Source organism: Perca fluviatilis, chromosome 14 (assembly GCF_010015445.1).
Source record: "Perca fluviatilis chromosome 14, GENO_Pfluv_1.0, whole genome shotgun sequence".
NCBI classification, from domain to species: Eukaryota; Metazoa; Chordata; class Actinopteri; order Perciformes; family Percidae; genus Perca; species Perca fluviatilis.
The window spans coordinates 16,348,167-16,369,466 of NC_053125.1; the positions used below are offsets into that span (position 1 = coordinate 16,348,167).

The 21,300-nt window shown below is 39.9% G+C and overlaps 1 protein-coding gene across 1 annotated transcript in view; it reads left to right on the forward strand.

The window, feature by feature from the left end:
* The window catches only part of rell1 (RELT like 1), a 34,366-nt gene extending 20,556 nt beyond the window's left edge, over positions 1-13,810 (forward strand). The window contains exons 4-8 of the mRNA XM_039823144.1: positions 3,254-3,308; positions 8,581-8,829; positions 10,406-10,538; positions 12,324-12,367; positions 12,446-13,810. Of these exons, the coding sequence (XP_039679078.1) occupies positions 3,254-3,308; positions 8,581-8,829; positions 10,406-10,538; positions 12,324-12,359 (473 nt within the window). The 3' untranslated portion in view covers positions 12,360-12,367; positions 12,446-13,810. The remainder of the gene's footprint in view (positions 1-3,253; positions 3,309-8,580; positions 8,830-10,405; positions 10,539-12,323; positions 12,368-12,445) is intronic.
* Positions 13,811-21,300: the final 7,490 nt, after the last annotated feature.

Below are 21,300 nucleotides of genomic sequence, written 5' to 3' on the forward strand. Positions count from 1 at the left end.
CCAAGACCCCAGCTGTGTGTATTCTGGGTCTGCTGCCAGACAATAACACTCTGACCGGTAGACAAAGACTATGGATACGTCTAGCTACTACAACAGGATGTAGAATAATTCTGCGGCACTGGAAGTCATCTACTCTGTGCTGTTTTAGGGAATGGACTGAACAGATGACAGGAATGGCTACGTATGAGCGAGTCACTTACAGAGTAATGGGGAGACAGGATATCTTTAATCAAGTCTGGGGCTCCTTCCTGATGGCAATAGAGGGGTTGTCTGTCTGAATATAAGGCACCGGTTCTGATCCAATCCAATATAGCATTTGACTGGTAGAATAATGTATTGTAATGTAAGGCGCATGATGTTTTTTTTTTTTTTTTTTTCTTTCTTCTTTCTGTATTCGTAAAACGGGACAGTGGATGATATAGATGTCGTGTTAGTTGTGATGGTGACATAGGTTGTACTGTCCGTCAAAAATATTAATAAAAAAAAAAAAAGGGGTGCACGATTCAGAAAATGTCTCGATTCGATATTGATTTTTAGGCTCAAGATTTGATTCAAAATCGATTTTCTATTCAAAGACGACAAAAAAACGATTCACAGTATGTAAATGTAGTTACTTTTCCCATGTGATTGCAGTAGACATACAGTTAAAAAAATAAAGAGATTGTGATAGATGTGAATCGATTTTTTGCACAATAATTATATAAAATATGTCTTCAAAGAAAGATTAAGTGTTGACAGATACTACACAAGTAAACTCTTAAAAATCCTAAACACTTGAAAATATCAGCTTATAACTACATTATTATTTATAGATAATGGATGAAGTACAGTGCTAACACTATCAATTCATTAATTTAGATTTCCCCCTTCCACACACACACACACACACACACACACACACACACACACACACACACACACACACACAATAGAATTCCTGCAGCTTCAGTTTACCATTTTTAATGTCTTCTTTCGCATTTTATTTATTTGAAATATTAATCATATGGATCAATTTACTTACAAAAATTTGACATGTCAAGGTAATAGTGTTGGGCTAAGATGTTTTGAAATACAAGAACTAAACAGACACAGCTTATCTGTGAGTATTGATCCCTAGTGCTGCAGTCTAAACCCTCCTTCATATCTTATCCAGATGACTAACAGACTGTGTGCCACACGAAGGCAGCATTGTCCTGTTTTGACGTCTGAACTTTGAGCTGACTTATCACTGTTTTCCTCCTAACAATGTTTGCAGAGTTGGAGTCAGTTAATTGTGACTCATCCTCATACTCCTCCTCAGTGTCACTCTGGAGATATGGTGTGGTTCTGGATCCCTACTATAAAAAATACTCCATATTATTAGATAGTAAATGTCTGTTTAACCATTCAACTGTGATAATCAATGGAAGCTTCTCTACTGGCTACTCTTAAAAACCTACGTTGTTATTTTTCATAGAAATAATTATCTGGAACACAGGAAGGAATTTCCACAAGCAGCAGTTTGTCTATAAATAGACAAGTCACTATGAGGAGCAGTAGTCCTCTTTGTGGCTGAGCAAAAACTGCCATCTACAGATAATCTCAAAACAAAAGCGTCACAGTGCTGGCACAATTATACTTGTTCTTATTGGATGTCCATGTAGCATCACTACACTACAAACTTAAAAATAAAATCCACCTGAAGGATAAATTTGCTTTTCTGTTCTTGTGTGCTTGTAATTTACACAATAATTCAAAATTTCTGAATGATAAAAAGGAAGATATATTTAGAGTTATTACTTAAAATGCTGTGTACTGGGGCTTTTCACCACATTGCATTGTGTTTTAAAGGCTAAAGTAGCCCATTACTACTGAACAACCCATTGGATTGAAAATTGTTTACATTTGCCTGCAGTCAAGCTTTATTGTAGCTTCCTTGGCAACGTTTATCTACATTTGGCCAGGTATATGTAGGAATAAAAGAAATAACTAAATGGGTCCAGAAATATACAGCACATTACAAACATTGTTCCTTTTTAAAAGATGTGTTTAAAGTGGCCGTGAAACAGCATCATTTTGACGAAGTGTGTTAGAGTATATTTTGAAAAACAAATGAAAAAATGAGATACAAAACGATTACGTGTTAAATTACAATAAATTTAAAGGCGACCTTTTTTAAAACACCTGAAAACTTTGTTTCAAATGCTTCTCTATAACATTATATAACAATATGTATGACCAAATAAACAAAAATAAAAGTTTTAAAAAGGCATTACTTTTTAGTGGAACACTCAAAAATGTCGACTAATCTTCTCTATCAGAAACTGTGGGGGTGTGGTTTGATTTGATTTCAATATTTCTTAACTCTGATTGGTGCACAGCAACACGCGACATCACCTTTTTTCAAGTGATCCTTGCCTACTTCAAACCAGTGAGAAAAGCAAGGACAAAACAAAAAAAACACACACACAAAATGAAATAACCAAAAACCCAGTGCCACAGTCCTCAAAGGGTTGCCTTTTTCAAATAAAATGACCATCAAAGCGGTTACAAGTTCATAATACTCATGGACTGAATTAAATATGTTTAGCTGTTATCCAGGATGTTGTTGTAAAAACCCTGCGGTGCCTGCTGATGTGAGGATGATACGGAGAGACGAGGAGGACAGCGGTTTGAGTCAGACCTCATGCTCGCGTTCAGATGAAATCATAACACGAAACCCCCCCAACGTCCACCTACGTGATTCATCCCGTCTCAGTACCGCGCTCAATACATCTCCCACCGTTATCTGTGCATGCAGTGTGCTTCTGGGGGAAGTCAGTGAATGCATCAGGGCCTTAGGGGAATCTGTGTCTGGGAACAAATTATGCGAATCGATGCCTGAACTGTTGTCTCTCTGAGTTGATGCGACTTTGTCTGGGAGCAGAAGTTTGTGGAGTTGTTGTTCATGTTTAAGAAAACCCAAACAACTGTACAACCCTAGGCCAAATTCCCGACCATTATACAGAAATTAGGGTTTTCGGAGTTTGTTTGCTCCAACAAAAGTCTGGTACATTCTTTTGTTGTTGTCTACAGTAATTGTGCTCAGTGAGTTCATGTGTGTCATTTAATTGTGTTAAGGAATTAATCAGTTGTAACCATCTTTCAATAAGCGCTCTGCTTTTGAAGTCACTGGAGCGTTCTTCTCGCTAATTCCAACACAACCTTTATCTCCCCCTCTCTGTGTTCCTTTGTTCTATCAGTGTGTAACTTTCTCTCTTTCTCTCTCCCTCAGCAAACTCGGATGCCCTAAAAGCCATGGTTCATGAAAACAGCATTGACTCTGATGGGTAAGTGTCCTCTCATGTCATGTTTTTACTAGCTGTGAAGTATTAACTATTTCAACCACTAGATGGCCCCATAGGCCTCTTTGGAAGCCTGTTGGTGTCACTGCTGAAGGGACTGAAATGAGAGTAGCCAGAGCAGGACATGAACACACAAGGCAATCAGGCCACATTTCTCTTCTGATACCTTTCCAGATTGGCAAGATTTGATTGAGGGCGAGCAGCTGGGGACTCTTCCTGAAATGCCACCATGCCCCATATTACTGTATTGGGGGATTATTTAAGCATTTAACCATATTGTGCACAGTTGTTGGCATGTTTTCTTTTTGGATTCTTAGCCAGAACACATTGAGTGTGACTCAACTTAAAAAGGGAGTATTGGGCAAAGAAACTGTAGGTATCTTTATAGTTGAGGCCTTTCGAACACGGCAGCCTCAGAGGATTTATAATGCAAACATCCCAAATGTGTGCCGGTTCCAGCTTCTTCTAAATGTAATGGTTTGATGCTTTCCCCTGTTTTATGTCACTGTAAATTAATAATCTTTGCAATTTGGATATATCTGCTCTGGGACATTGGGATTTATTTTTTTTATTTTTTTTTTCTTCTTCTTTTTAGACCAAAACATTAATTTCATATTTTAAAAAGTAATCAAAAGATTAATCGATAATTAAAATAGTTTGACTTGGCACAACAGGCCTTTCAAGATTCTAATTTCTCGGCATGTTGAGGCTAACATCTGTCCTGCTTTTTGGCTTGCATTTGGATTGGACTGGATTTGAGGAAGTTTACACTCAAGCAACCCCAGCCAATTTGTTACCTGAGATGGCGTTACATTTGCCAAACACAATGGTTAGTCCTCACTCTAAAATACTTTTTTATCTTATAACATTAAAAGTAAAACATTCTTTTTAAAACTACCAAGAATATATAAATCTAACCTCTGTATGTAAGCTAAGCAGTCAAACAGAACAAACAGTCTGGTCTTACATACATATATTACATATATTATAAACTGTGACTACCTAGTTCCACCCTGCAAAATTAAAATGCAGACTTTTATCCTGGGACCTGTTAGCTTCTTCTTAAAGCACAGTGTTATATAGCTGACAAGTGCATATTTAAGACCTTTTTATGGGGTTTCTGATTTAACCCAGCTCATGGATACACCAATAACTTAGCTAGCTACAGCTGATAAAAACAGCTAGTTACAGTTTCAGACTTTTTTTTTTTAAATAGACAGATTGTAACTAGCCACGATCATTGGCTAGAAATGATTAGCTCGTTATGTCTACCTCTTTGTGAAATTAAGGACCCATTGTTTAAAAAAAAAAAGACCATGCATTTCAATGGTAAATCTGCCCGTCATCATTTGTAAACTACCATGCGAGAACAGAAAGCTTGACAGGCATGGCAACAATGACTGAGCTGAACGGTCAATAGCAACGTTTCACTGGTTAGTTGCAGCCCATAGCCTGCATCTTTTTTAAATAGCATAAACATCGAATAGGTCTCAAAATTGATTTCATTTCATTCACATTTTGACGGTCACATCTCAAATCAAAGGCCGCCTGCTTGTCACTTTGAAACAACCCTGCATCATAAGAACAGAACTGATGGTACGAGCAGAGATTAGACGTCTTCGCTTTGGTTTGCCGCTGAGATAAGAAGAGACGGAGTTAGGTTGATAGACAGATTGGAGGAGGAGAAGCCTGTGACAGAAGAGCAGTGTGAGTAAATCGAGTTAGTGGAGTATGTTTTCCCCCTCGCTCTCTCTTCCTGTCATCTTCCTCGCCCTGCTACATATTGTTCTGGGAGGAAAGGAGAGAGATGAAGAGAGGAGGGATGTTCTCCTTTGTCAGGAAGAATCAGTGTGGATAAATGGGAGGAGCGTTGCCTCTGCTAAGGATTAGCTATTGAGGTATTCTGCCTAGTCACATTGAGTGTCCTGGAAAAATCAGCAGAAATCTGCAATCGCACACATTTTGCCACCTTCATGTGTTTCACTTCTTCATTCTCTCTCCAAATCTCTATCCACATATCCCCCCTTGTTTTCTTCCCCGTTTCCCTGCACTTTTATGATCAAAATCGCTCTATGTGGTACTCCCTCTTTCTCTTGCTGTTACTCTTCATATCTTTCTTTCTTTCCCTGAGCCAAGTTTGGCAGTCTGCCAGTGGATCACTTAGAGATGGTGGAATAGGGCGGGGGTAATTTATTTGACACTTAATGGGGGGAGAGAGACAGGCAGAAAGAGAGGGAGAAAAAGGAGAGAGAGATGGAGAGAGACTACAAGAAGGAGAGTGACTGTAGTGTGGCCAGGCGTTGCTATCTGCCTCTCCAGATTTGGTACTTAACTTCCCCTCGCAGCAGTGCTGCTCCCCCCCCCCATCAGTACTCCTCCACCTGCACACCTTCCCTCAGCCCCCTTCCCTCAGCCCCCTTTCCTCAGCCCCCTTTCCTCAGCCCCCTTTCCTCTGTTCACATCAGTTGATCTCTCCTTTTGCCATATTTTTCATTTTCCTCCTGTGGATCAAACTCCTGATTCATACCTCTGCTCATCAGGACTCCTCACACTGTACATGAGCATAATACATATTGCATTTCACATACATATACTCGCACATTGTTTACACCAGTGGTTCCCAACCTGTTTGGCTTGTGAAACCTTAAAGCAAAGTGATGTCTCATCTCACAGGTTGCACGTGTCTGCCAGTTGTTTCCAGTTCATCAGAAGACAGATTTTTCCTCCCTTGTCTTAATACTTTTTTTAAAAGGCCTGAATAAGCGGGGGGGGGTGGGGAAGCAAAGATTAGAGAAAATAAAATGATAAAAATAATTTAAAAAAAAAGTTTTATTCTGCTTTCCTATCCTGTTTATAATCCAATTTAAACAGAGCCCAAGGTTTTATTTCAGACATGAAGGCACTTTATATCTGACCTCTGGTGACCTGAGAGTTCATTGACCTCAGCATTGCATTTTTCCAGTTTTTGCCCCATCCCTCTCCATTATAATGATGAATATCTTTGCCAACATTGTATTTCTGTTCTAATTAAGATGCAATATGCTGCCAGCTGCCTCAGCCGTGGCCCTGTAATATATGGTTCCCCTTAAAATCCTTGAAAGTTTGCGAATTTGAGGGGAAAGTCGAGGCCTATTTGGAAAAGGCCTGTACCCAGGTGGCAAATAAAAGCCCCTGCTCCTCTGGGTAGAACTTTCCAATGGTTCAGGAACTGTTGAGTGGCGTTTGCAGGGCTGAACTTCGCCGATTAGTCAAGTGCAGACACCACAGCAACTACAATAAGGAAGTACTGGGTGCATGTGACCAGTAGGGCTGAACGATTTTTGAAAATAATCTAATTGCGATTTTTTCCCCAAATATTGCGATTGCGATTCGATATTCGATTATTTTTTTAAGCTCTTTGTCTTCTGTATTATTCAACAAAGACAAACAATAAATCATTGTATAGTATGAACAACACACAATTACACACTAGACAGTTAAATAAGTAAAAACACATACATACACACACACACATTTATATATATATATATATATATATATATATATATATATATATATATATATATATATATACACATACATACACACACACATATATTTTTTTACAGTGCACAGAGAGGAGCTGCCTCCAGCCCTCCCCTCGTGAAGTTAGTGCCGACAACCGTCAACACTGCACTTACTCAGAGAGGCTATCGTTACGTTAGTTGCTGTGGTCTTGCCGTGGGATTAACTGTACTAATAAAACCGTTGGCACAAACCCGCCCACGCTGCTGTGAAAGCTCCCCAAACCGTCATTTATCAGTCTGATTGTTACCCCTCTCAGTGGCAGCTCCTCCACCCATATCTTTATATCTTTATAACGGAGCTAACCGCTAACCGGAGCTAACCGCTAATCAGAGCTAGCTCGTTGCCAACCGAGCCTTCAGTTCTGCGTGCCTGTATCCATTAACTGCATGTATGGACTCGAGCCCAAACAAAACCCTTCATTTTATTAAAATGGCTGTAAAAGTTTTAAACTTCAACTCAGAATTGTTTGAATGACAGAGATCAGCTCAAGGTACAGTGTAGCGTTAGCATGCTAAGTTGATGCTTTCTCTGCGTAGTGCAGACTGATTTGCTCTTGCGAGTCATCAAATCGCAGCCTTTGCGATTAGGAAATCGCGTTTTAACATATCGCGATATTATCGCAAATGCAATTAATCGTTCAGCCCTAGTGACCAGGATTGATATTAGGATGTGGCGTTGTTTTTGTCCAGTAGCCCTCTGTGTTGGAACCCCTGCTGCAAGCGGCCTCCTTCAAATGAATGAAGGGGCTGCCGCTGACTTTGACCCAGTGCTAAAGCCAGTCTGAACGTGGCCTCATACGTGGCTGAATGAGAGCCTCCAGAGTGTCACGAAAAACCTTCCCAGAAGAGTGGAGGCTATTACAGCAGAACGTTAGGTGTTCAATAATCATATATGGGTGCAATGTTCAGCTATCCACATACTTGTGGCCATATACTGTAACTTAGCATCCCTCTTTTCCCTGTCCAGTGTCTTACAGTAAGTGTTCATTGCTGTGGTGCCTCCTGAGACACATCAAAGAGACCTAACTCATTATGCTGTCTGTCCCTTGACACACATGCATCGTTCTACATACTGTATATTATATGAGCATGTCAGTGGGTAGAAACACTGTTTATTCTGCCTTTGTGTGTAAACAATGTGAAGAGCTGCTCTCCAGGGTCGTAAAACACAAAACAGCCTCCTAAGCTGGCCTCAATAAGTCGCCGTTAGCACACTTCTCCGTTTAAAGATGAGATGTTAATGTGTCATTTCTGCAGGGCTGGGCTGCGATAAAGGAAGCGCTGATGAATTCAATGAGCTTGAATTATTTTCTGTAAAAATGGAAAATGTTTTGGACTGAATGTAGGTCAGATTTTAGTATGTGAAAGGTGAGGTCTCACTTCTCAAAGGCGCACTTTTGACAGCTGACCTATAAAAAGCTGCAACATTCTGCTGACCTGTAAAATATTTCTTGGTTGATTTCTCTCTTTGTTGCATAATTATTGTTCAGGGGCTGATTTACATTATTTTGCTTGTGCTCTGCTAGTAATAATAGGCCATAGTCATCTGCAGCGCCCTTGATTACACACTCCTGTATTGTGCAGTTGAATACTGTAATGTATAATGTATTTAATAATAAGTGTCATTACTGAAGCAAAATGTCCTACAAACCTCCAACGTAAACACAAATTTCTGGTTCCTCCGACTTTAGTCCTCCGGTCACCCCCACCTCTCCCGGCACCCCGACCCCTCCGATGACTCCCATATCGCCAGGTGCACCCGCAGGAGCCGCCAAGCACACCTGCAACCACCTGCACACCATCGGTGGCCTGGGCGGCCAGAAGAACATCTGCAACCGCTGCAGCCAGAAGAAATGGCCGCTGATGAGGAAACCGTTGGCCCGTAAGACGGAGCAGCGACGCAGCCTATTCGGAGAGGTCACGGTCCTTGCTGTGGGCAGGTGTGTGTGCGTGCGTGCGTGCCTGCGTGCATGCATGTGTGTGTGTGTGTGTGTCTGAAACAAAACAAAACAAGGTTTGTTTTTTTTGCTGCTTTACGGTGATTCTTTAATATTTCTTAGAATCATACCACACAAGGTGCTTTAATAAGCAGGTATAAATGAGAAACATTTATGCCCCAGAGGGATATTAGTTCACACACAACATTAACAATCAAACATTAACCCTAAAAACATCCACACTTAATTACACCGACTTAGATTGCTGTGCACTTTGACACCAGAGCAGTGACCTGGAAAATGCACGTGTGGACGGTCAAGGTGAACCCTGGGAAAATAGATGCTGCAGGGTTCAGACTGTTGTCATTTATGTGAAGATTCAGTAATTAAACTATGTTGTGGAGGCGCTGCTCCTTGGCAACAATGCCTGTAAAAAAAATAAATAAATAAATAAAAAGGCTAAACAGGAGAAGTCCACGCTTTTAATGTGAAGCAGCGGGAATGGGATGTTCTGTTTGCATTAGCAGTAACTTAACACAGCTCTGACACAATGTAAAGAGAGTGAACAGTAAACAGTGAGGCAGATACCAATGAGATAAAACTGCTGGATTACATACAGTACATGCATTTTCTCCCTGTGATTACCTCGTACTCGTGAATGCAGTCTGAATCTGGCACTAAAAAGACAATTACTGAACATACATTGAATGGCTATTGCTTAAAAAAATGGGTTTGAGTCCATACAAATCTTAAGGATTATAACTTTAAGAAAGCATTCTTGTTTGTGATGTGTACCTGGACGCTGAAGATGGACTTGGACTTCCAATGCTCTCCAGTGTCTGAAAGGTGGTTTCAGACACCACATTTTGATTTACACCCTGGCAGTATGCTACCATAATAACCCTGTGTCTGAGATGTTTAAAGTAAAGAGAACATTTCTCAGCCCGCTAGTGTTCAGCCTCGTCCCCTCCGCGCAGCGAGCGCTCTCTTCATCTGTAATGTCCCGTTGCGAGCTGATTGGGATGCAGAGCGAGTGCTTTTCATTTGCGCACCCAGATGAATGGCAGCGTACGCACAGGGTCAGCACAACCGGGATACGAATAATCATTTACTGATTTAATTAAAGCTTTGGAGTGTGTTGTGTGTGTCTGTGTCTGTGTGCTCACAGGTGCCTTTGAGTGGGTGGGTGGGTGGGTGAGTGAGTGAGTGAGGTGTAAAGTTTAGGTCACACGGAGTGTTTGTGTGTAATATCAGTGAGAAGCAGATGCCAGCTGTGGCACAAATGAGAATAGCGGATACCCACTGAGTATTTATTGAAGGACCGTTTTCTGTGGATAATTTATATTGCTTTTGATATAAATATACTATTTACAAAGTGAACAAATCAACAGCAACGATGGTCTGCTAAGTTCTATTTTATTTTGACCTAGAAAAAAATTCACTCTGGGTTCCTTTTTTCCCCCACATAAGAGCAGGAGTTTGTTTTAATGAGCCAACCCTGCAGTGTGCGAGACCTTGTTCCTCATTTACCAGACTGCAAAACATTTTAAAAACCTTTTTATTTGTTGTCGTCTCTCAGGTTCCGGGTGACTAAGTGTGAAAAGCCAACCAGGGAGAGACGGACCCTGCTAATAACAGACTCCAATGGGAGCGTTCCTGCATCTCCTACGGAGGCGGGACCTAAGAGTCGGACGACGTCCGAGTCCCAGCAGGTCTGTATCCTGGAAACTTCATCTGTGTCCTGCTCTCTCTTTGTCTCCCATCAGGCCCTTCCTAGCTACCACCCTGTGTATGAATAAGTGTTGCATATACAGCTCGTGGTGACATTTTGCCTTTTTATGCATTGGTTGACAAATTGTTAAAAATCACAAATGTTACAGCTTTGATCATTAATAGCACACAACATTTAGCAGTGTTTTTGATATATATTATAACTGGGTTAGAGCTGCAACTAATAACTGTTTTAATTATCTCTTAATCTCTGGATCATTTTCTTGATTAAACTTTCAATTGTTTGGTCTATATAATGTCAGAAATTAGTGAAAAATGCCTATTACAATATTCTAAAGCCCAGTGTGACTTCTTTAAATGTCTTGTTTTGTCCAACTAAACTCCAAAACCCTAAAATATTCAGTTCACTATCACGTAAGCAGCTAAAACTATGACATGTTTATTTTATTTTCCTGAAAAACGGATTAAACGAATAATCGAGTAATAAAAAGTAATCACAATAGTAGCCCATTCGCTTTCTGTCGATCGATTAATTAAGTCATCACAAACTCACTAAAATGTCATCAGTGGTGACAGTGATGGAGTACATTCACACACCTGTTTAGAAAGCAGAAGTTAAGTCGACTTTATTGCATAGACTCCTAATATCACAATCATAAAACAAAAACAAAAAGTCTTAAACTAATTTACAATTAAGAGATGTGAACACAACAAGCTCTTTATCATCGTAAAGAGCCACTGAAAAATCCAGCCGTAACTATAAATAGCCTCCAGCTCTGTTGTTTTCTGTTTACATCACAGGAACTCTGGTTATCAAATTGCAACGCTCCAGGTGAACAGCCTCCGCTCGTCTCCCCTCAGTGTTCAATTTATTGTTCGCAAGAGTGTGCAGAACTGCACAATTTAAAAAACAAAAAACAAAACAAACATATTTAGACATTTTCTGAACTTATTGTCAGGGGGTCGTTTTGAAACATCACATGCACAAAATGTTTTTTTATGACATGTTTAACAGAGCTTGATAAAGGAGAATAGCTCTGAAAACGTGGTTACATTTAGCAGTTCAGGAAACCTTAAACTGTGGAGCTTTGATGTTTGTGTAGCAGTCGGTTTTGGTTTGTAAGAAAAAAGACCGAGATGGCAGCTTAGTCGTTTGGTAAGTTCTGCATCTTCTGTACACAACACCAGTAATCCTGCAGCAGGAACTGCGTGTCACATGTTAGACACGTTTACCATGATGGTGGTGATGCATTGCAATGACACAATTTCATAAACCTTCTCAACACATAAGCCTGAAAAGGATGTTGGTGTATGGGCTTACACTCATACTTACTTACTCACTGTAAGACCTGATGTGTGTAGTAGAAATCACCCTGTGTTCTATCATCAGTTTGTTTTCTACGGATTCTGAAATTCAGGCTTGGTAATATGAGAGATTAGAGTCTGTTTAGAGTCACCAGCCTTGACTGAATCCGTGTCCTAACCAAATTTGTTTAAGGGTGGGGAAACATTACACTCATGTTTCATAGATGGTACGAATGCAAATAATCCATTCACACAAAGAAACACATTTAACATCCGTGTTTGTTTCGTTTCATACGTTTAGCCCTCAAATAGACTTTCATCTTTCCCACATTGACTGTGTGAGAAAGAGAAAAAATGCTTTCAGCCCAGGAAAGTAAACAAACCTGATGGCAGAACACGCCTAATCTGAAGATTATGAATGATTATTTTCCGTATTAAATCAAGATTATTTCCTTGTACAGGAGCAGACAGACAACTTGGACAAAGAGAAACGATAGAAATCCAGGTAACGTGTCACGTTTTCATCAGCTACATGTGTGCGTTCCATTTCTGTGTCCTAACGGTTTTTCTCGCCGTTCTACAGCTTTTCCAAAGAGAGGAGGAAATCAACATCTGGCCACTTTCCAAAAAAAACCAAACAAGAACATTAAGACATCAGCGCTGTAGGAGCGAAGTGGGCCAGGGAGTCGTCCCCTCCTCATTCCTGCTCCACAGGGAGCCAAAGTGCTGCTGATGATGAGGACGATGGTGGTGAGAGTGACATACAGAGTCACACCAGCCAGTTATTTTACAAGCAGAAAGGGGACATTTGTGTCTATTTCTGACACACTCCATTTCCTCTGAAAATTTCACAATTGTGCCTTGCTTAAGGACCTTTTAAGCAAAGCGGCTGCTTAATGCCAAGAGAGCCTGAACCACGGCTTTCCCCGATGAACTATGGTCTAGTTACTCAATATGCCGATGACGTGTGTATATATGTTTTTGTATGTGGAGGCTAGGAAAAGTCATCAGTCAGTTAATTGATAAAACTTCACCACAGAAACAGATACAGCCAGTCTGAGATTAAGTGGTTGTCATTCCCAAACAGGAATGAGGAACAAGCTGATAAATAATAGTGGTCAAAGAAGCAGGAAGTAGATTGGAGCATTAGCAGATGTGATAAGAGAAGCCATATCCTGTAATGACGTGAACATGATGTCTGAGGGTGCCTTTTTATTCTCTTCCAATCTGAACTCTAATAAAGAAGAGAGTGCAGCATTTTGGGTCAAACTACAAATTGTCTTTAACATTTAAACATGGTTCTCACTCAGTGTTTTTTCTTAAAGTGACGGTTTTATTTTGACAATAACTGAAAACAATAAGCCCGCATCCTCAGGCAGTTCCGTCTGCTCCAACCCTTCAAGGTGCCAGATTTTCCATGAGGAATTTCCCACGTGTCAGATAGGCATTACTAAATTGTTAAAACGTATTGTTTTTTGACATATTATCAGCTTATAAAGTTGTTTAGGCAAAAGGTTACCCGTTTAAACATCCAGCAGACATTGAGCAACATTAGCAGTTATGTGGAGTTTCTGTCCACCTGACGAACTCTTCTTTTACCTTTTTGTTTTGTTCTCCCTTTTAGGGCAAGATCATTCTTTTTTTTTTCTTCAAATTTGTCTCCTGTAAGTCCTTCAGCTTTATGGAGGTGCAGTACTAAATCAATAGAGTAGCTCTCATGAAGTAAGACACAATTATCCAAATATGTATTTTCCCCAACCTTTGTGATCAAAACGTATCATTTTAGGCAGGTTTCTTCCAACTTTGTGAATGTCATTTCATTGTACCTCATGTTTTAAAAAAAAAAGGCATACATATAACTGTTATTCATATTTTGCGACAGTTTGCTGTGTTTGTATCGTTTTGTAATGAAAGAAATAAAGACGACTAATGCATATCAAACCATAAATAATTCACTTTATCGTTGTCATTTAATCATACACTGTATAGCAGTTGACACATTGGTGCATGAGAGTCCGCTGTCCTGCAGACTAACTTCTCCCTCATCTGAGCGAACCATCCGTCTTCGTATTCTATTCTTTCTCATTTCCATTCCTCATCTCTGCACCCTCCTCACTCCTCCTCTCCCCTTCCGCGCTGTAATGAAAAGATGATTTGTCATATTCATCTCGACTAGGTAGTCCGACGACCTCGGGCTCTCTATCCTATTATTTCCAGATAAAGGAGAAGAGACGGAGAGGTGTTTTAAACATTAACAATCCTTGACTCCTTTTGTCTCCTCTTGACCTTCTGAGTCTTATCAGGTTCACTCAGCACTAAATTATTAACAGGTGCCTAACTACTCTGACTCTATAACTCTAACTACTCGGCAAAGGACGTGATTAAAAGAATTTTCTGAGTGACACGTGGCTGTCGCTGGTGTCACTTGACAGCGCAGCAGGGAGGATTGACTTTCACAGTGTTGACCGGGAGGAAGAAACATTTACACACCGTGGAAAAGAAACCCTGATAGCACACAAGGCACAGTCAACCCACCCATGACTTTAGGCTCAAAGCAAACCTGACTTTTTTTTTTACACACACACACACACACACAGAAGATGGCTTTGGGGTGTTAAACCTGTCTGACAGTGCAGGACATACAGTAAATAAGCAGCAACCTGGTGCAAATATTGACTCCGTGTACTGCATGTGTTTACTTTAGCTCTCTCTGGGTGACGGTGTCACCAGCGTTATGAAAGGTTTCTCACGCTGCATTTAAACGACTACAAATTCCATGAGGAAATTAGGTATGCACATAAAAAAAAAGGCTATAGATAACAATAAAGCTCTGTTCTGTCTCTTTTGCATGACTTCATAAGCAGTAAATTTATCTCGGGCACTGAATTATTCAGGCCTGCGGGCGACAGGGTTCCCATGCCGATGCCAGGCTAAGTGCCCTACATCTTATCTTTGTGGCTGGATATCAGCCAAGAGGATGGAGCTCTGTCTCGGGGAGTTGGAGACAGGGGTGTTTCTTTTCAGGGAAATATTTGGGACCAGAGGGAGTAAGTCTAGTCAATGTTTAACACCTCTTGAACGACATCAGGGCTGTAGATGCGGTGACCTTCTGAAATGGCTAACCGCCCACCTTTCTTTAACTCAATAGTGGGATCCCAGTTTGGGCACATGTTTTACACATGACAGCAATGACTGGAAAATGGCTTACAAAGTATCTGTAACCAGAGTTAAAGCAGCTCTATGTTAGCTTCTGAAAGTACAAGAAGACATTTTAATTTTTTCACAAATGAAAAGTGGAACTCATAAGTAATATACTCACCTTTGCTCAATTCCGTCAATGGTTTTGCAGCTACAGCCTTTCTTGGTCTGGTATGACCAGTAGCTTACAGTATGGTGCCTATTTTTAGCTAATGATCTTCTTTACTTGTGCTATAAACTATAATATATTTTAGCATTCACCACTGAACCGAATTCAGTTTCCAGGTAAGGAATGTAATATCTAACCAGAGTGAAAACATTGGCTAATTTTCAGGGCAAATTCCAAAACAAGGTGGACTATTTGGGCTGTTTCTCAGACATTTTAAAGGGGAAACATACCATTTAATGTCGACACTGATTCACACGTTTTCAGGACAATTATTCATTTGAATAATCCCGTTTAAGATGGATTTTTCCTCTTTAAATATAGTCTTACCCATTCCTCTGAGACAAGAATGTGTGTGTGTGTGTGTGTGTTTGGCACAATTAAGGGTGACATCATTAACTCCAACAAAGCCTTGAGAAAAACAAACATGTTAACCGAGCGCACACACCTCGGGGACTCTACAGCAGGCTGCCTAATGGACCTAATAAAAACAACATGAAGGAATCTGACACATAAGTGCTCTTTATTTGCCTCAGTCTCCATTCAACACACAGCAGGTTGTGGCACAAATAATCATGTTGCAAAACTACTTTTGTGCTGTTATCTTGAGGCGGGGTGAGGTGAATTGATTACAGCGAGTCACTGGGATGACAGCTAAAGTGAAGGATACTGAGAGCTAACTTATATAATGGAAAACAAGACAGAAAAGGTGAACTCTATTTCCGGCTTTATCTGACTATCTCTGATGACACTTTTATGGACCTTTTTGGTATTGTGATGCTTTTAAAGAAGTTAAAATATTGAAGGCTAAGTAAAGGGTAATATTATATATTTTTATTATGAAGAAATTCTATGAAAATACCAAAAACCCGCAATGGATTTATCCTGCTAACAAGTCAATCTCTAGGCCCTGGATGCAAAATTACGAATCCCACTATGGCCATGCCATGACCCGCCCTACGAAGCAGCTTGATTGGTTGGGGTTAGGCATTTGACCTTGAGTGGTTAAGACGCCTGGTTAATAGTAGTGTGTAAATGCTATTGAAGGGCGGGTCTTGGCGTGGCCATAGTGGGAAAAAAAATATCGCGCTCTGGACACCCACACAGGTGTTTTCAGTTATTCTGTCAGATTATTAGACCTCTGCCCAGGTTGAAGGTGGGCCAGAGCTTAGATGGGAATTTATTAAGTCACACATCTTTATCTACCAATAAGACTGATGAAGGTGTCATGTGTCCAGCCCTAACAGGTGCAACAGACCCAACAGGAGACTCAGGAAGATGTCAATCAATCAGTCTAACCACACCCCCACAGTCCTGGGAAGAGGTTAACTGAAAACACCTGGGTGTCCAAGGCCTTACAGCACACCCGGGCAAGTACACATGTAGTTGTAAATAATATGTAAATTAGAATTATCGGATTTTGTTTTAAGGTCCAGATACATGCTAAGTTCCAGATATCTACAGTAGTGTCCTATAACAGCTGGGCACTGTATGTTTTAGCAAATGTTACTCAAAGAGGAGTAAATAGACCATTTGGTAGGTACTATTTTTAGCTGTGGAAATAACACATCTGCTGCACATATTTAAGGCTGCAAGACTACATGTGGGGTTGAAATACATTGGATGTGTTTATTGTAATGAATTAACATGACACCTAACAGTGTGGCTCATTTATGTGTTTTTAATAGTTTTCGGACACTTACAACTCAATACAAACACCAAAAACCTTTAAAACGCATCTAGACACTTAATCAATCTTGATCAATCAGCTAATCCAGAGATCTTCAACAGGAGGTCCGGGACCCCTAGGGTGGGGTCCTCAAAGTCACTGCAGGGGGGGCTCCAAGTTATTGTCAAATTTTAAAAGTTTTCTCATAAATTAAAATGTTTTAACACAATTCTAACATATTCTTAGCAAATATAAATCCCCACAAATGATAGGCTTACTGGTCTATAGGTAAGGTAGATACAGTTAATCGTAAAGATCACTGTGCCACATGTATGTGTAACATTAAAATAATGCCAACAATTGTTTTAATAGCTTAGTATTCGATGCAAAAAAAGGTATGTATAAAGGCTTTAGGACGCCCTACACGTTATTGTAGGCCCAGGTTAATATGCAACTTCATTGTATACAATATATGTAGTAGGGGGTCCCTGATCCGTCTCTCTTTCAGTTAGAAAGATCCTTGGTTTAAAAAATGCTGAAGAACCCTGATCTAATCAAAAAGCCAGGTGTGGATCTCTAGACATTCATCATGGCAAATGTTTGCCCAAAGGGAATGATAATGACATCAAATAGAGCACACCTGTGTTTGTTCACTGAAGTTTACATGGGAAATGTAGTTTACAATTGTTGTTCCCAATGTTCAAATATATAGCGAGCTCAATATTTATATCACACAAACTGAGGATGACGACTTCTGTTATTTATTTCTGTTATTAAGATTTCTTGACTGCTTTCTGTATTGCTGTATTTTTTGTTTCATGCCTTTTGGGAACTGCAATTGTGAACTACATTTCCCATGTGTACCTGTGTAAGATCAAGCACAGGTGCGCTCTATTTGACGTCATTATAAGCCTTGAAGTTCCACTTTGTCAAACATTTGCTCTGATGAAAGTCTGAAGACTGGAAGCTTTTTAATTCAATACCTGAGTGACTGAAGGCTTTCTTCTTCAAGATGAAATGTTTTGGTTCTTGCACCTTAGCAAAGAGTCGTGAGTGTGGAGGCTGTCTCGAAGTGCACCCCCCCCCCAAAAACAGATAGAGATGACAGAAAGTATTGAGAGATAGACTCCTTTGAATTTTGGCCATTAATGGGATATGTTGACAGTAGAAAACATATAAACTACGGCCAGCCTTCTGCTTTAAATGCTTCTCCATGGGTTGGAACCATTTTTTAGACCCTCATTCATAAAACCTTATCCCTCAATTCGGATAAAGCCAAACATTTAGCCAAAACAAGGCTGACTATCTGTTTTTACCTGGCAAGAGCTAATAAACATAATGAACAAACAAAAAAACACACCAAACAGACCTGTATTTAATTTTTATTTTTTTTACTACAAGTGAATTTTACCTTAAAGTTTCAGGCCAACATGGATTTGGAGCTTTTCATTTCTGGCTTTCCTACATCGATATCATGTGTAATTGAATCAATTTAATGCTTTTTAAATAAGCTAAAGAATCCGATGCCCCCTATTGGTTAATACCATTTTTGAAACCATTCCAGGTGCATGCAACATGCAACAACTAAAGCCATTGTAAAGCAACACGCAATGAAATCATGCACAAAAAAGGCATGGTTTCTAAGAAGTTCACACTTTGGACATAATGGATTTTCAGTGATGTGATCATGTACATATTCCTGTGAACAATATGGAAAGCATGTCATTCATGTTTTGCTTAAAATAAGGGCTGCTATTTTGAAGAAGTCGCAAACCAACCTGGGAGTGTGGTTTAATGTAACCTAAGTAGTTTTATTATCACACATAAGTTTATTGCTTATATCCAAGCACTTCTTTTCAAACATTTGAGTGCCAAAATAAATCTCCAGCTGTTGTATCTTTGATGTATCTATCTATCTTTACATAATCTGTGTATTTTAGAAAGGATCAAAGTAATCTGGTGACGCACAAGCGGAGCACGGCTCTGTTGTCATTTGTGAATTGATGAAAAGATGAGTCACTATTTTGATTAAGCAGGAACTCTATAGCTGATCATGTTGTTATCATGGAAATATGGAAATGTTCTTTCCTCATTTCGCGAGACAATCGCACTTTCTCTCATGCGCACGCGCACACACACACACACACACACACACACACACACACACACACACACACGCACACACACACACACACACACACACACACACACACAATCTTTAGTGAAGGTGTGACTTATTTCTTGTACTGCAAACATACGGTGTCCCTTCAGAACCTCATAAAGGAAAAAGCAAATTCTGAAAATTGTCTTTGACTGGTTTTTGATGTAGGAACCACATTAGAGTTTGTGTGATTTGATTCCTCAAAAAATCTTGACAGATTTGTTTCACTTCAGAATTAGGTGGTAAGACTGTAAACCCTAATGTCTTGTTGAATCAGCCATGTTTTCAATGTGGTTTTGCTCTTTTGGAAGAAGTCCATACCGAAGAACGAGCTCATTTGTTCTCCAGCTTGTGATTTGACTGCTGACTTAAACAGCCACGCCACTATATCCAAAAGTTATCTTGTCCATCATGGAAAAAAAAAACAAAAAAAAAAACACAACAGCCCACAGAGACACAAACCTACTTGTTCTCTCATTTTGTATGAAATGTTCAAAAGAACTGTGAACATATTCACAGACCCACAGGCCTCAGCGTGGCCTGGAGGCTGGCAGTCTGTCCCAGTGACATTGTGCTGTATTGACATGGATTTGGCTTGAAAAAAATATATGAAAAATACTCCTGCAAGTAAAACCAAGCAAGTTGCAAAGACTATTTGACCAAAGACTGTTCATAACATTCATTTATTTAAAAATCAATATACCTTGTGAAAAACATTCAACCCTGCCATGCCTAAAAACAAAAACAAAGTCCAACTACAGAGAGAATCAAGTTTCAGGCCTAAAGAGAGCACACTGTAATTGTGAGACTCATGGCGAGCAATTACAGACACGAGGGAAGAGCAAGAGAGATGAAGATAGAAGGGAGTGGGTGAGAAGAATAGATAAGTGTCCAAAGAAAGGGATAATTTTGGTATTACCAGGACTCTGTTCCACCTCCTGCACTGCCAGAGACACGGAGACAGACACACTAACAGCCTCTCCTGCCGCGAGGAGCTGGCCTTTTTTTCTTAGTCATGGTTGTGGAAATTTCCACGGTGCTCAGGGTGAGTCTTAATGGTTCAAGCTAAAAGCCCTGCGGTGTTCATTATCCGAGGCCCCGAGGCCCAGGACGCTGCCCGCCGAGGCTCCAACTGCTGTGATGAGTAGGTTTAATCACCACAGTCCCTACAGCGATTTGCTTTTTGTTTTGACATTTTAAAGATTTAATACAGCATTTTTGGAAGACAAACTCAAAATACTAAATAAACGTAACACTGTCATCCAGTGAATTTCCAGGGAACTAATGTCGTGTGTGGGACAATCTCTTCAGGCTTGAAGCAAGAGCAAATGACACACAGCTAATAAGGTGTTAAGAAAACAAAGTTATTTCAGGGAAAAAGTTAAGTAATTAAACCAATATATGTTTGAAGGCCACCAGCATTTAATTGTATGGCAAATTTCAGTGGAATCTTTGTGATTAATAGAGCCGCTCGCAGGAGTGAAGTAAATGTGCTGCTGGAAAATATCCTCGGGAAGGAACTTGTTTTGGTGACACGTGTAAGTTCAAAAGTCGTGCGAGAGAAAACTCAGATTGGACAGATAGTCTAGCTAGCTGTCTGGATTTACCCTGCAGAGATCTGAGGAGCAGTTAACCATAGTCCTCAGAAATCCACCAGTTACGGAAATCCGATCAAAAAAAAGGACATTAAAACAACAAGCAACAGCAAAAAATAGCGCGGAAAATGAGATAGAATGCAGGTTTAAGCCACTCCCACATTGATTTCACTTTTCTGACCCAGAAGCTTTGTCCATTACTTTATGCAGTCTATGATAAAATTCTAAAACGATTTACAGTCTGGCTAACTACTAGCTTACTAGGCTAACAGAGGAAATGACTGGAGATTTACTGATTAGGCCCAAAGAAAAGGACAGCAACATTAAAACCAATCTTCGGGTCTCCAAAGAAGACAAAAAGGGAAAAAGGTTAAATTAAAGTCTTTTAAAAGTAGCGTGTCCTCCTCCAGGCCTAGCGTTAGCTGCCTAGCTAATACCAGTCACTATTTCTTCTGTATATCCATAATATCTATTCTCTCACATTATCAACCATACGTATGCTACACAAAGTACCTCACAGGCCAAATTACATTCCTTTATTTTACAATACATATATGTAATAAGTAGAAATTATTTGGCAGGCAAACAATGAGTGAAAAGGTGAGATACAGTGAAAGAAAATAACGTCATTATTCACAACAGCTCATTA